General features: G+C 45.1%; 1 protein-coding gene across 4 annotated transcripts in view; it reads left to right on the forward strand.

The window, feature by feature from the left end:
• LOC133054941 (zinc finger protein 264-like) overlaps positions 1-15246 on the forward strand; it is a 23159-nt gene extending 7913 nt beyond the window's left edge. For all 4 annotated transcript variants that reach the window (XM_061140379.1, XM_061140380.1, XM_061140378.1 and 1 more), the window contains 3 exons: positions 1226-1321; positions 6231-6368; positions 7034-15246. In XM_061140379.1, coding sequence (XP_060996362.1) covers positions 1226-1321; positions 6231-6368; positions 7034-8661 — 1862 coding nt within the window. In that variant the 3' untranslated portion in view covers positions 8662-15246. The remainder of the gene's footprint in view (positions 1-1225; positions 1322-6230; positions 6369-7033) is intronic.
• Positions 15247-15304: the final 58 nt, after the last annotated feature.

The raw sequence follows: 15304 nt of genomic DNA on the forward strand, positions 1-15304 counted from the left end.
AGAGTCGATGTTTCAAATATGTGAGTTCTTTCAATTATTCGATCAGTTTATTGCCATTTAAAATAATGTAATGCATTTAAATTGCTTGGCACAATCCCTGTGATATGGTTATACCCTGTACAAGTTAATTTTCACTTATAATTAAGATTAAAGGTTGATAGTGACATGGTGGGCTGGTTAAGCACCTGGACCCAGCCAGGGCTCAGCAGAGTCTTCTCAGGGGGCAACATTTGAGCAGAGACCCGGGGAGGAGGGTCAGCATGTGCAAAGGCCCTGAGGTTGGCGGGAGGGTGACTCCTGGTGGCTGAGCCCTGTGCTGGCATTGGAGCAGACAGGAGAGAACAGTTGCTTAGTGATGAGTGATGAACCCTGGATCTGCCAGAGGAGATCATCTGCAAGTCCTGGTGCCTCTGCCACCCACTTCCTGTGGAACCCACGTGTCTTGCCCCTGCATCTGTGTGTGGCTGCATGTGGCAGACCAGCTCAGTCTTCACTCTGGAGGAAGTTTTTTATTAACTCACCAGTCAGAAGCGCAGGGCTGGAACTGGCTCCCGGGTTGGTGGCTTGCAACCCAATTGTCTGCTTCTTTGCCTCTTCCTGGTCTAGGGTCCCGGGCAGCTTTCCTGACAGGCAGGCGACCCGATGGGCGACCCAGGCTGCTGCAGGGCGTGGCACCAGCGAGTCCCCTCAGTCAGCCATCCTGGACCGGGGCGCTCTCCTCCAGAGGGCCTGGTGTGGGTCACCTGCCAGTTGGTGGAGATCTGAGTTTTCGGCCCTTCTTGAGGCCAGCGTCTGGGGTGGTTTTAATCTATTGCTGCCCAGGCCCTGTCTGCAGAGATTAGCTTTCAGTTGGATATGAACCAGACATCCCGGAAGGTTTTGATGCTCACGTGACTGAGACTCACTTGGAATAATTAGGAAACAGCCTCTGGAAGGAGGGGGTTGTATTCTCTGGGTCTCTTGGCTACAACTGAACAAGTCTCTTGGAGCTCTGCGTGAAGGAGGTCAAAGGGAACAGGAGCTGTCTACACAACTCTCACTGCTGTCTGAAGTCTGGGTCCCAGCAGTGCTGCTTCTGACCTTGCTTTCCAGGTCACAGGTCTGGATTTCTGTGTATGGGAGCAGCTCCATTCTGAGGTCCACATCCTGAAGTCCCACACGAGACTGAGCGGTCTTCCCAGTTTTCACAGAAGCCCCCGTGTCTTCCTCCTTTCTCCATGCCCAGGGTGTCCTGTCCCCAGACCTGAGCTGATCTACCAGCTGGAGCACGGGCAGGAGCTGTGGACGGTGAAGAGAGACCTCTCCGGAAGCACCTGTCCAGGTAGGAGCCACGCTGTGGGCAGAGACCCACAGAGGCCGCTGGCCCTGGTTCCCCGGGAAGCGTCTTGTTCGCGCCTCTGGTGGTCTGGAAGCCACAGAGCCCTTTGACCCTAGGTCCCTCTGTCCTTCCCGAGGACAGCAGTGTACACGCTCAGATGTGTCCTGGGCTTCAGGCCTGGGTGCCTACCACCAACTCTGTGATCCCGGTGAAGTTCGGGATCTCCTTGTGTCTGCACGTAAGTGCGGCTGAGTTACAGCCTGGCTGCAGTGTCAGGGGGACTCTGGCCTCTCCTCTCGGTGCTCAAGCAGTGGAGCCGCTGTTTGTGACTCATGCCCTGTCCCTGTGGGTCACGGGGGGCTCTGCAGCTCACGGCTGTTCGGGGCCCCGGGTTCGTTCTGTCGTCAGTATGTGACTTCAGGTGGTCCTGACCCCCTGCAGCTAGCAGAGAAGTGGGGGGTGACGCCCCTCTAATTCCCACAAACACCAGCCCTCTGATCCCTCCACTGGAAGGCACTGGGCACTTGGCCGCACTGGGGCGGTGGGCGGGGAGCTGTGCCTGAGCCCTCCGTCCCAGGAGAGGAGCAGGAGGTTGGCGAGGGGGGCTGCTCCTGAAGGCGCCAGTCTCGATAGTCACTGTGTCCTGGGGTTGCTGGGGGTGTGATCACAGGACGCTGAAAGCGTAACTGCTGAGCGTAACTGCTCAGCACAGGGTCTGCGCCGTAGTCGTCGTCTTGGGGGAAGCGAGCTGCTGGTACCGCCGTGTCCCGTTGGTCATGGTGAACAGTGTGGCTCTGTCTTCCCCTCCCAGCGCCTCTCCAGCCCTCCTCTGCTTCCCCTTCTCGCCCTGTTCTTCAGACACTCAGGAGCCCCCCCTCCCGTGTCCCCTGTCACCCGCCCCCTCCTGCTGGGTCCTGTGTGTCCACGTCTGGGCGGCTGAGGGTGCTGCAGCCGTTGTGCGTGGTGCTGGGGCTGCTGCAGAGGCGCGCTCTCCCCACTCCTAGTCACTCAGTGGCCCAGCCGGCCTTTGAGCGCCTGTGTGTGGCCGTCGGCGGCCCCTTAGAGGGGCCTCCCAGCCTCTGCCCCCTGCTCTCCACACACCTCCACCTGAGGATCTCAGGTGAGCAGGCCTGGCAGAGAACCCATCCCGGTGCTCACTCCCATGCTCAAGCACATGGTCCTGCCGTCCACGCAGGTTGGAGACGGGATGCCGCCCCAGACCCTCGCCCCCACCTCCAGCCGCCCTGCATCCGGCCATCCCGACATTGACTGCCTCCCCAGCGCAGATGTATCAGCATATGACCCTGGGGTATCAGCAAGCCTCCACAGTAAATTCTTGCGTGGTCCTCAGCCCTTCCACACTCAGGTTCCCAGGCTGTACTTTTCCTTTGACCTGGTGTAAGAGATCTTGGCACACTTCACGGCCAGTTCTTGAACCAGAGTCTAGGTTACACCTTTTAGGGAAATGTTTCTTATTCACTGCTTGTTTAGTAACTTTGAAAGTGAAGTCACTCAGTTGTGTCCGACTCTTTTCGACCCCATGGACTGTAGCCCGCCAGGCTCTTCTGTCCATGGGATTTTCCAGGCAAGAATACTGGAGTGGGTAGCCATTTCCTTCTCCAGGGAATCTTCCTGACCCGGGGATCGAACCCAGGTCTCCCACATTGCAGGCAGATGCTTTACCTTCTGAGCCACCAGGGAAGCCCCTTAGTAACTTTATCCTTTGTCTACTCAACATAAAAATGTGCTCAAGTTTCTTCCACTTGAAGCAAATAAATAAAAAATAGTCCTGTTTCATATTCATCCACTCTCTAGGGCATTTAATTTTTCACATTTTGTCACTCTCACAAACGGTGCTACCTTGAATATCCGTATGTATTGGTCATCTTGCACACGATTAGGCCTGTCTTATTTCTAGGAGTAAAATTGTTGGATTATAGCCTGTGCAAACTTTCAAGTTTAGGTGACAATTGCGGTGGTTTTCTCAAAGAGATCTGCCTATCTATAATTCTCTAGATTCCACTATGTCCTGTTCTGTCCTTGATGCTCTTAGGCACATTGATTTTTGCTTGACAAATTGACAAAATTGTGTCTTAGGTGAGCTTCCCTTGCATTTCCGTAATTGTTCACAAGCTTTAGCTTCTTATCATGTAATTATCGGCCCGTTTGTACAATTGTCCTCCTCATCTGCAGGTTCTGACTGCAGATTCATCAAGCACAGATTGAAGACACTACGGGAAAAGAAAATCCCTGAAAGCTCGAAAAAGCAAAACTTGAGGTTGCCTTTTGCTGGCTACTATGTACATAGCATTTACATTGTACTAGATATTACAGGCACTCTAGAGATGATGTAAAGTACACAGGAGGATGTGTGTAGGTTATGTGCAGAAACGGGCATTTTATGTAAAGGACTTGAGCATCTTTGGATTTGGGTATTGAGCAGGAAGTGTCTGATACCAGTTATTCCCCTGTGGATACTGAAGAACAGCTGTATTTTCTTCTTTGAAATGTCAGTTCATCGAAAATGCCAGGTGTTCTATTAACTTGTTTGACTTTTGTTTTTAGGGATTTTTTTTTACATTACTGATACTTCTGTCAGTTATAGGTGCTGCTCGGTCCCTAATATCAAAAAGATGTTCTCGTTATAAGATGTTCTAAGCTTGGTGCCTGGCATTTAACTCTTTCTGGTGTGAGGTAGAATTTGAGGATAGTGTGAGACAGGAATACAGTGTTCTCATTCCCAGCGTGTCACGCATTTTTCTAGCTCCATTTACTTTATATTCTTTGCTTTTACTGTGAGCTGGTCTCCCTTCTCTTCCATTCCCCAGAGCTCCATGTGTGTGTGTTTCCTGTGCTCTCTGTTCTTTTTCCATTGCCTGTTTGTCTTCTCTCTGTGCCAGGACCACAGTGTCTTACAGTCTAGAATCCTATTACCTGCTAAGGTAGATATCTTTTTCTTAATTCTCATTATTCTTGCATCTTTGATTTTTCATGCAAATCCCATGGTAAAACTACTGAGTTGCACAATAACCCAATTGGTATTTTATTGGAAATTGTATTGAATATACAAATTCATTGGGATAGAATTGTAAGCTTCATATGATTCATTTTTTTCCCAGTTTTATTGAGAAACGATTGATATACATCACTGTATAAGTTTTAAGGCATAGAGCATGCTGGTTTGATTTACGTATATTATGAAGTGATTACCAGTTGGTTAAGCTAACATGCATCTTCCTGTATCAGATCAGTTCAGTCGCTCAGTCAAGTCCGACTTTGCGACCCCATGGACTGCAGCACCCCTGGCCTCCCTGTCCACCACCAACTCCCAGAGCTTGCTCAGACTCATGTCTATCAAGTCGGTGATACCATCCAACCATCTCATCCTCTGTCGTCCCCTTCTCCTCCTGCCTTCAATCTTTCCCAACATCAGGGTCTTTTCCAATGAGTCAGTTCTTCATATCAGGTGGCCAACGTATTGGAGTTTCAGCTTAAGCATCAGTCCTTCCAATATATATTCAGGACTGATTTCCTTTAGGACTGACTGGTTTGATCTCCTTGAAGTCCAAGGGACTCTCAAGAGTCTTCTCCAACATCACAGTTCAAAAGCATCCGATCTTCGGTGCTCAGCTTTCTTTATAGTCCAACTCTCATATCCATACATGACTGCTGGAGAAACCATAGCTTTAACTAGTCGGGCCTTTGTCAGTAATGTCATGTCTCTGCTTAATATGTTATCTAGGTTGTTCATAGCTTTTCTTCCAAGGAGCAAGCGTCTTTTAATTGCATGGCTGCACTCACCGTCTGCAGTGATTTTGGAGCCCAGGAAAATAAAGTCTGTCACTGTTTCCATCATTTCCCCATCTATCTGCTGTGCAGTGATGGGACCCGATACCATGATCTTTGTTTTTTGTTTTTCTTTTTTTGTATTTTCAGTGATCTTTGTTTTTTGAATGTTGAGTTTTATGTCAGCTTTTTCAGTCTCCTCTTTCTCCTTCATCAAAAGACTCTTCAGTTCCTCTTCGCTTTCCGCCATAAGGGTGGTGTCATCTACGTATCTGAGGCTATTGATATTTCTCCCAGCAGTCTTGAATCCAGCTTGTGCTTCATCCAGCCTGGCGTTTCGCATGATGTACTCTGAATATAAGCATGGTGACAATACATTGAAAAGATATTAAATACATTGAAAAGATAAAAGGGAAGAAGTTTCCTCATTGTGATGAGGACTCTAAGGAATATTCTCTTAACAATGCTTTATATCACACAGCAGTGCCAACTACAGTCATCGAGTTGTACATTACATCCCTCGGTTACTTAATCATAAAACGGGACGTTTGCACCTTTTGACCGTCTCTTTCCAATTTCACCATCTCCCACATTAAATTCTTCATTGGTTTAGCTCCTCTTTAATGTCTTCAAGTAAAGTATTGACATTTTCTTTATCTAGATCGTGTGTATGTTGCTAGTCTTCTCACCGTACTGTTGAGACATTACAGACCCAGTGTGTCTGTTCCGTCCTGCCTCCCATCCTGCCTTGTGAGCTGTGTCCTGGGTGTTTTCACAGTAACCCAGGTCGGCCCCCCTGCGTTCTCATCAGCAGCACCCTCGTGGCCGGGGGGCTTTTGTACGTTGTCTCCGTGGGCTGTCGCCTCCCTCCCACTGTCTCCGTGGCAGTGCCTGGGTGTCTGGAGTTGGTGCGGGGCTCCTGCGGTGTGCAACTCCCCTGGCCTCCTCCTGCACACAGTTAGCCAAACCCCGGATCATAGAATTCCAGCACTGCCGGGCCTGCCGTGGTCTTCTGAACCAACTAAAAGTCGAGAGACTTCCCAGTCCACCCTTGGGTTCATTGATTTGCTAGACTCAGAGAAACTCCCCTTGAACCTGTTATGCTCACAGAGTATGTTTGGTACAGGATACAGATCAGAAGAAGGGCTGGAGGTATTCCAATCACGAAGCTTCCGTGTCTTCAGCGACTCTCTACCTCCAGGAATTGATGTTTGGCAGTATGTGCACAGAGCGTTGGCAGCCCATGAACCTCACCAGGGCCCGGGTATGTAGATTTATTGACCTTCGTTACAGAAGCATGACTGACTGAGTCGTTGAACATGGGACTCGGTATCCAGCCTTCTTTCCCTTTCCAGAGCGCCCGCTGATAACTTGTGGTTCAAAACCCCAAGATTCTGATTACACATGTGGTCTTTCTGCTGTGGTCAGACGTCATGTTATCTCTTTAGCATAGTCTATCTAGTTTCCCATAATGAGCTATCCCATCTACGAGCTACAGATAGCTCATAGAATATAAAGTACGTCCCTGACCAGGGATTTAACCGAGGCCTGGCAGTGAATGCACCGAGTCCTAACCACTGGACATCCAGGGAATTCCCCTCTTCCTGGTGTTCTTACAACAGTTGGGGCGTACTTGCTTACAGAAACCGAAAGCGCACAGAGGTGTTACTACTCTGTCCAGCCACGTCTGTAAAGTTGTGGTGGTGTGTCCACTCCATACCCTTTGTCTCCTCACATAAACTCTCTCTGAAGGAGTCAGCAGTCTAATGACCGAGGAAGAAGGAAATGAACAATCCTGAGAGTCAGTGGTAGCAAAGCATAACAGACTCAGAACACTCCTTTCATCTTTATTTTTTTCTCACTGAAATGCTGATTTCATTTCTTCTGTGTTGGGTTACTAACAGGCCCTGTTTATTGTATTTCTTTCAGTTGACAAAGGAAAACCCAAGACCGCAGAACCTACCAGTTGTGAACCAACGCTGTTTGAGGGAGCCTCTCTCCAGGAACTGACACAAGGAGGCCCAGGGGACTCCCAGTTGGGACAAACGAAGGATCGGGATGGGCCGCTGGAAATGCAGGAAGACCACTTTGTACCAGGGATCAACCCTCAGAGGGAGAAGCTTCATGAAAAAATAAGTCCTGAACAGGGCAGCTTAGGGACAGCTGGTGGTGTGTGTTCAAGGGTCGAAGAGGAGCCAGGCCCTGTCGGGGGTGCTGTCCATGACCGTGACTCCTGTGGATCAAGTAGAGATCCCATGATTCAGGAGGAGGAAAGTCTCTTCAAGTGCAATGAATGTGGGAAAGTTTTTAACAAGAAACACCTTCTTGCAGGACATGAAAAGATTCACTCTGGAGTGAAGCCCTATGAATGTACTGAGTGTGGGAAAACCTTCATTAAGAGCACACACCTCCTGCAGCACCACATGATCCACACCGGGGAGAGGCCCTACGAGTGCATGGAGTGCGGCAAGGCCTTCAACCGCAAGTCCTACCTGACCCAGCACCAGCGGATTCACAGTGGGGAGAAGCCCTACAAGTGCAGTGAGTGTGGAAAGGCCTTCACTCACCGCTCCAATTTTGTCTTACATAAGAGGAGACACACTGGGGAAAAATCCTTCGTGTGCAAAGAATGTGGACAGGTCTTCCGACACAGGCCAGGATTCCTTCGACATCACATCATCCACAGTGGTGAGAATCCATATGAGTGCTTCGAGTGTGGCAAGGTCTTTAAACACAAGTCCTACCTCATGTGGCACCAGCAGACCCACACGGGGGAGAAGCCCTACGAGTGCAGCGAATGTGGGAAAGCCTTCTGTGAGAGCGCAGCCCTCATTCACCACTATGTCATCCACACCGGGGAGAAGCCCTTCGAGTGCCTCGAGTGTGGCAAGGCCTTCAACCACAGGTCATACCTCAAGAGGCACCAGCGGATCCACACTGGGGAGAAGCCTTTTGTGTGCGCTGAGTGTGGAAGGGCCTTCACCCACTGCTCCACTTTCATCTTGCATAAAAGAGCCCACACTGGCGAGAAACCTTTTGAGTGCAAAGAATGTGGGAAAGCCTTTAGCACTAGGAAAGACCTCATTCGGCACTTTAGCATCCACACTGGAGAGAAGCCGTATGAGTGCACGGAGTGTGGGAAGGCCTTCAACCGCAGATCTGGCCTCACCAGACACCAGCGGATTCACAGTGGAGAGAAGCCCTATGAATGCATGGAGTGCGGGAAGTCCTTCTGCTGGAGCACAAACCTCATTCGACATGCCATCATCCACACTGGAGAGAAGCCCTATAAGTGCAGTGAGTGTGGAAAGGCCTTCAGTCGCAGTTCCTCCCTCACTCAGCATCAAAGGATCCATACTGGGAGAAAGTCTGTCAGTGTGACAAATGTGGGAAGACCCTTCACAAGTGGGCAAACCTCTGTCACCCTCCGAGAACTCCTATTGGGGAAAGACTTTTTGAATGTAAACACAGAGGAAAATCTTTTGCAAGAGAAAGTATCTACCGTGACATCTGATCGTACATACCAAAGAGAAACTCCTCAAGTATCTTCGCTTTGAGAAAACCTGTCAGATCATCCATCATTGTGTAAAAGACCTATTTTAGAAATTGACCCAGCGTGGAGCCTTATTTTGCATCTGAGAATTCATCCGTAAGGGAGAGACTAGTGTTTATTGTGCACTAAGGAAAACTAGCTATGTTTTTCTCCTTAGTTTACACTGTAGTGTTACCTCAGGAATTTTTGTAAAAAGAAGATGGAAACTTAGATAAGCAAATGAAATGCAAACACAGTTCCTTTGAGACTTCTCTGTCAAGCTTATGGCACTTTGAGATGGGTTCCTTAGTTTACTTGGGGTGAGCGGAACATTATTTCCCTGGCAAAGGGCCTTGACTCTTCGTGGGTCTTTGTATACACACTCACTGTTATCCAGTGTCGGGAGAGTTAGATAGTTGAGGGCAGGTATTTAAGTAGATAAAGATACATGGTGTACAGGCACATTTTATTGCATCAGTTAAGACCTTTGGTCTTTAGTTTTTTTTAAAAACAAACTCTTCTTTTGGTGGTTTTAAACAGCAAACATTCAGACTTTTTTATTGATTCAGTCTGTTTACTTAATTTTAGCTCTGCCATAAATCTTAAAATTGGATAAATGAATCGTCTCTATTATTATTTAAATTGACTTAGCTTTCCTAGTTCCTTGGACTTCCCATATAAATCTTAGCATGCAAAAAAATCTTGCTTCAGCATTTATAGAGATTGATTCAAACCTATAGAGCAGTTTGTTCAGAAGTGACACTATGAACACACTGCATGATATGACATGTCATTAAGCATTCTTGGTATTTCATTACCATTTGTAATCTTCAATAATTCAGGCCCTGTAAACTCTTAAAAGTGATTTATAAATGCATTGATTTTTTTTTCCTTGTGTGTTGTAGGATATTAGTTCCCCAACCAGGGATCAAATCCAGGCCAGCTGAGAGTCCTAACCACTGGGTCGGTGGACTGCCAGGGTATTCTCTGTTGACACTGATTCTTAAACTTTCATTTCGTCATTTCCTTTAGTAGTATGTAGAAAGATAATTGTTCTGGGGGTGGTATTTTGGTGTCTTGTAGCCTTGGCTGAACTCAGTTATTACTTCTAGTCGTTTCTTTAGATAGAGTCCTTGGTATTTTGTGCCTAGAAATGTCAACTGCAAATACTTTTCTTTCTTCCTATCTGTGTTCTTTTTATTTCCTTTTCTTAATGCACTTGCTAGGACTTCCAGTATGATATTGAGTAGGAGTAGGAAGAGAGGACATCCTTGGCTGGTTTCTGACATTAGGGGGAACACGTTCAGTTTTCTCATCAAGTACAGTGTTACAAGCTTGTTTTTTTCCATAGACTTTTCCTGTCACGTCTAGAAAGTTTCCCTCAGTTCTTAATCTGGTGAGATTTTTGTTAGGCTTGAGTGTTGGGTTTTGTTGGATGCTTTTCCTCCCATCACTTGATGTGATCATCTGATTTTTCTTTGATAGCCAATTGATATGATGTATTACATTGAGTTTTGCATATTGAACCAGCCTTGCATCCTTGGAATAAACCCCACTTGGTTATGGAGTGTACGTTTTGAAATATAAAAGCGTTCAATTTGATTGTATTTTTTTGAAGAAGTTTTCCTCTAATCTCTCGATTGATGGTGCATAGTTGCCATTCTTTGTTTTTAGCTACTGTCATTGTCTGATTTTGGTGTCAAGGTGATAATGGCCTCTCAAGTTCTGTTTTTTAGGAAGACAGTGTGTAATTGTCTTTAATTGTTGTTGTAATGTTTTATAATAGTCCAGTGAACCATTTGGGCCTGGAGATTTTCTGGATACTAGTTGATAAATATGGAACTATTCAGAGTGTCTTTTCATATTGGATAAATTGGATAGCTGGTCCTCTTCAAAGAAGTGTTTCATTTCATCTCAATTTTAGACTAGTTGGAAGTATTCCCTCATTACTTTTTTAAACAGCAGCAAGGTATGGACTTCTGTCCCATTTTATTCCTGATTTTGGAAATGATCAACTCCTTTTCATCATCGTCAGTCGTCTTAGACATTTACCAATCTTACTGATCGTTTTGAAGAACCAGCACCTTACTGACTTTTTTTTTCTGTTCCTTTCTGTTTTTACTTCCACTGATTTCTGTTCCAGTCATTATTATAGCCTATCTTCTGCTTTGCTCTGGTTGCATTTTGCACTTTTTAATTTTTGAGGGATGCTGAGATTATTGATTGGACACTTTTTATTTTCTTATGAAACATTAAGTATTATAAAGTTCTACCACAGCACTGTTCAAGTTTTTATTACAGTTTATTCAGTTCTGAATACCCCTTGATTGCTTTAGAAACTTCTTCTGTCACCTGTGGATTATTTAGAAGTTTTTTAGTTCATTTTCTACTGTTTGAACCATTTTCTGGTATCATTTTGTTGTTGATTTCTTGTTTGTTTCACATTTGGTTTGACTGTTTAAATTTGTTGAAGTTTGTTTAATTGCCCTTGGGTTTGTCTTGTTGAATGTTCTTTCTGTAAGACTTTTTGAAAAGAATGTGTGTTCTGCTGTCATTGGCTGGAGTTTCTATAAATGTCTGCACAATTTTCTTTGTTGGGGATGTTTTGCAGATTTTCTATATCCTTGCTGACTTTCTGTGTAGTAGTTCTTGTCAATTGCACAGAGAGGAATGATGAAGTCTTGAAGTACAATTAAGAAATTGTAGTGTTTGCAGTTTGTATTTTTTAAGTTTCTTGTAACAGCAGTAGTTGGGATCATATTTTTTAATCCATTTTGCCACTTTTAATTTGTAAATTTAAAATAGTTAATGATACATTAGAACATAAATGTACCATTTTTAACTGTTTTTTTGTTGTATTCCCTTTATAGTGTTACTCTTGTTTTCTAGCTCTTGTTATTTAGCTTTCCCGTCCTTCCTATGGGTTACTTTAATATTTTTTGGAATTCCACTTGATATATCTGTAATGCTTTTGAGTATATATCTTAATTTTTTTTTTTTTTACTGTATATAGTGTATTACATATACATAACTTAATCACAGACTGTTATCAGTATTTCAGCACTTTTACGTATTGAAACCTTGATTTCATTAGGGTTCTTTTACATTCCCTGTTCTTAATATAGTTGTTCTAAATAGTTTCTCATTGTATACTGAGCACCATATTGGATATTGTAATTTTTGCCTCAACTGTCTTAAGATTTTTTTTTTTTAAACAAAGTTCATGAGAAATGAAGTCTGTGTATCTCTAATTTTACCATTTCATTGTTCTTTCTACATTCTTGAAGTCCCAAGTCTTCTATTAACATTTCCCTTCTGTTTGGCAAGTTTCCTATATCTGTTCTTTCTAAAGTATGTCTGCTGTTAATGTTTTTTTCTTCTTCATTTAAAAATGTCTTTTCCCCTTCATTCTTGAAAGATATTTTTGTGGGACATAGGATGTGGGATCCACAGTTCTTTTAGGACAAAAGAAAAGATGTCTGTTTTTCTACGTTCCATCTTCTGTGCACCATGGTTTCATATGCGAAACCTGCCTGTCACCGTGTTACTTCTCTATCTTTGTGTGTAGAATTTCCGGTTTCTCTAAGGCTTGTTACAGCCGCAAAGGAGGACGGCCACTCCCCCTCTAGGGTCACTCGTCCTCCTCGTGACTGAACGCATTCCCCCCTCCACCCCCCAGCTTGTTCAGGATCTCTGTCTGTGCGCTGTACGTCCTTCTACTTCGTGGTCTTTACCTTCTCCCTCTTAATGCCCTTCTAGCCTCATAATCTGTGCAGCGAGCGCCGTATTGGATGTGGTTGTCATTTTTGCCTCAGCTGTCAAATGTGTTCAGTCTCTATCTTTAATGTGTTACTTCTCTATCTTTAAGGCATCTGTAATATGGTGTTTGCTCAGCTTTTTTAATCATGTGGTGTATGCCCTTTGCCAAATTTGGACATTCTAAATTATTCACTCTTCAAATACTTTTTCAACCTCACATTTTTTCCTCTTTTAAGGACTCCAGTAACATAAGTGATAATTTTCATGTTTTGTTCCCTAGGGCCCTCAGTTCCCATCTTTTTGTTTCCCCCAGTTTGAATCTCTCTCTCGCTCATATTGATTAATTTTGATTGATTGCTTTGAGCTCACTGATGCCCTTCTCTCATATAGTCTACTGTTGAGCTCACCCAGTGAGTTTTCATTTTGTTTTTTGTTTTTTTTTTTTTATTTTTCAGTTGTTTGATTTCCATTTCGTTATTTTATATATATCTTCTATATTTTTGCCTAGTTTATAATGCCAAAGAAGGACTCTGAGAAAACAGACAAACCTGTGTAGTGCAAAGTCATGATTCTGTGGTGGTTTATCTTTGTATTGGGATAGAAATCCTAAATTAACTAGAGGAATGAAAGGCCTTATATCATATCCATAGGTATCTCTGAGAACAGATTTTACAACTAAGGGTGACCTGCAGGTTGTTCAGAGTTGTGTTCCCCAGGGAAGGCGTGTGTGTAGAATTTCCTGGTTCTCTAAAGCTTGTTACAGCCGCAAAGGAGGACGGTCACTCCCCCTCCAGGGTCACTCATCCTCCTCGTGACTGAATGCATTCCCCCCTCCACCCCCCAGCTTGTTCAGGATCTCTGTCTGTGTGCTGTACGTCCTTCTACTTCGTGGTCTTTACCTTCTCCCTCTTAATGCCCTGCTAGCCTCATAATCTGTACAGCGAGCGCCGTATTGGATGTTGTCATTTTTGTCTCAACTGTCAGATGTGTTCAGTCTCTAGTCTCACACCGGGCACTTTCTGCCCCACATGCCCACTGAGCTCCGCCCTTCTCCCTTCTCTCACAGACACACCCAGTGGGACCGTTCTGTCCACTGTCTGTCCTCACCTCCTTGTGGCATGCTCCATGGCAACTAAAGAGTGACCTCCACCACGTCACCTGGCTTGCGCAGTCCTCACAGAGTTCCCATTTGTACCCCTCATTATTGGACCTTTGTGCTGCCCACCCTCTTTCTCAAGAGTCCTTGGCTGGCTTCTGAGCCTTTCTGCCCTTCTCCTTCATAGGGTCTGTGTTTTTCCATCTATTAAATAGTTCCACTTCCCAGGATCCACGTGTGGCCTTTGTTTTCTCACTTGTGATGTGTTCCATAAGTGAGTTAATTCCCTCTCAAGACATTTTATCCACAATGATCTACAGAGTTCCCCCAGTCTGTGTCTTCAGGTTGAATGTTCTCACTGACCATCCTTCTACACCCACTGTTCATATATACTGTGTGCATGTGTCATGTGACCATGGCCTGGAGATAAACCTATCGTTAGAACAGCGAGCAAACATTGTTTTGTATGTATCAACTCTTTTAACCTTTGCAGTGACTATATAGTGGGTAGTGTTATACCCATTTTACAGATGGGAAAGTAAAGACATAGACAAGTTGAGGAATTTGTCCAGGGTTTGGTGATTAGAAAGTGTAGGAATTGGGATTGGAGTTAGCTGACTGCAGAATCCATGCCCTTGACATTTAACCTGTGTTGTCTTTCATAGGATGGGTGAACGCACCACTTCAGAGTAGACCAAACCTTGATCATTTGTCTGCAAATTACTTTTCTTATTTGACATTAATGTTGACCATCCCTTTAGGATGAGTGAGATACACCAAACTCCCTCTTTAATGGCTGCATAGTCCGTTTTAACTGCAGAAGATATAGTTGATCTGTGGTGGCAGGAAGATAGAAAAGGGCTGAGGTTGTCAGTGCCCGGATTCCCTGTGAATCCCACTGCCATCTGCCTTGTTGCCCAGGCCAGATGGACACCTTGCAGCCATTTTTTCATCATCCCCGCATCCAACATCCAACCACAACCACAGTCCAACCACCCCCATTCTGTTTTGGTTTTTCCCCCAGTAGACGCCCAGTAGATGTGTGTTTTAGTGAATGGCTGCACGCAGCAGGGATGTTTGTCATGATGCTGGGCTCCCTCACAGTGTTTACACAAAGCTGTGTGTATGATTGCCGCCACAGAGAACATATACTGACCTTGAAGGAAAGCTCCACAAGCTTTTATGGCCAGATGGAAATCGGGATGAATGATTGTATCATGTGATCAAGACCACACTTAGTTCAGCAATTTGCTAGGAAGACCCAGAACTCATGTGTTGTTAACACTCAACAGCCATGCTTATTCCACCAAAACGATCAAAGCAAACTCAGCCAAGAGAAAAAGCACAGGGACCAGGGGCAATCTGCAACTGTCCTGGCTCAGGGGAGTCAGAGGGGATGTGCTCAATTTAAGCTCTGTCAAGGAGGGACAGCCATCGAGTGAAACTTCTACTGAGGAAGCTAGCTAGAGACTCAGGGTTTCTTGGGAACTCTAACATATATACCAAATTCTAGACCTGCAGAAGGACAACAGATCTTTGGCATAAACCACACCGGTACACAGAAAGCTTGAGCACACGGAGCCACTCATTTGTGGGAATAGTGGGAAATCCTCCAAAATCTGTCTCAAACCACAGCACGGAGTAAACCTGCTAGCTCAAGAGAATAGCGGTCTTGGGCCTGATCTGTTATGTCTTTATAGCAACTTAAATGGAACTAAGATGCCGATTAATAAATTCAGACTTCTGTAATGTTAAGCACAGTTTCCTAAAAGAGTCATAATTTTGAGGCGAAATCATAAACAAAAAAGTTTTA

This window comes from Dama dama, chromosome 4 (assembly GCF_033118175.1).
Source record: "Dama dama isolate Ldn47 chromosome 4, ASM3311817v1, whole genome shotgun sequence".
NCBI lineage: Eukaryota > Metazoa > Chordata > Mammalia > Artiodactyla > Cervidae > Dama > Dama dama.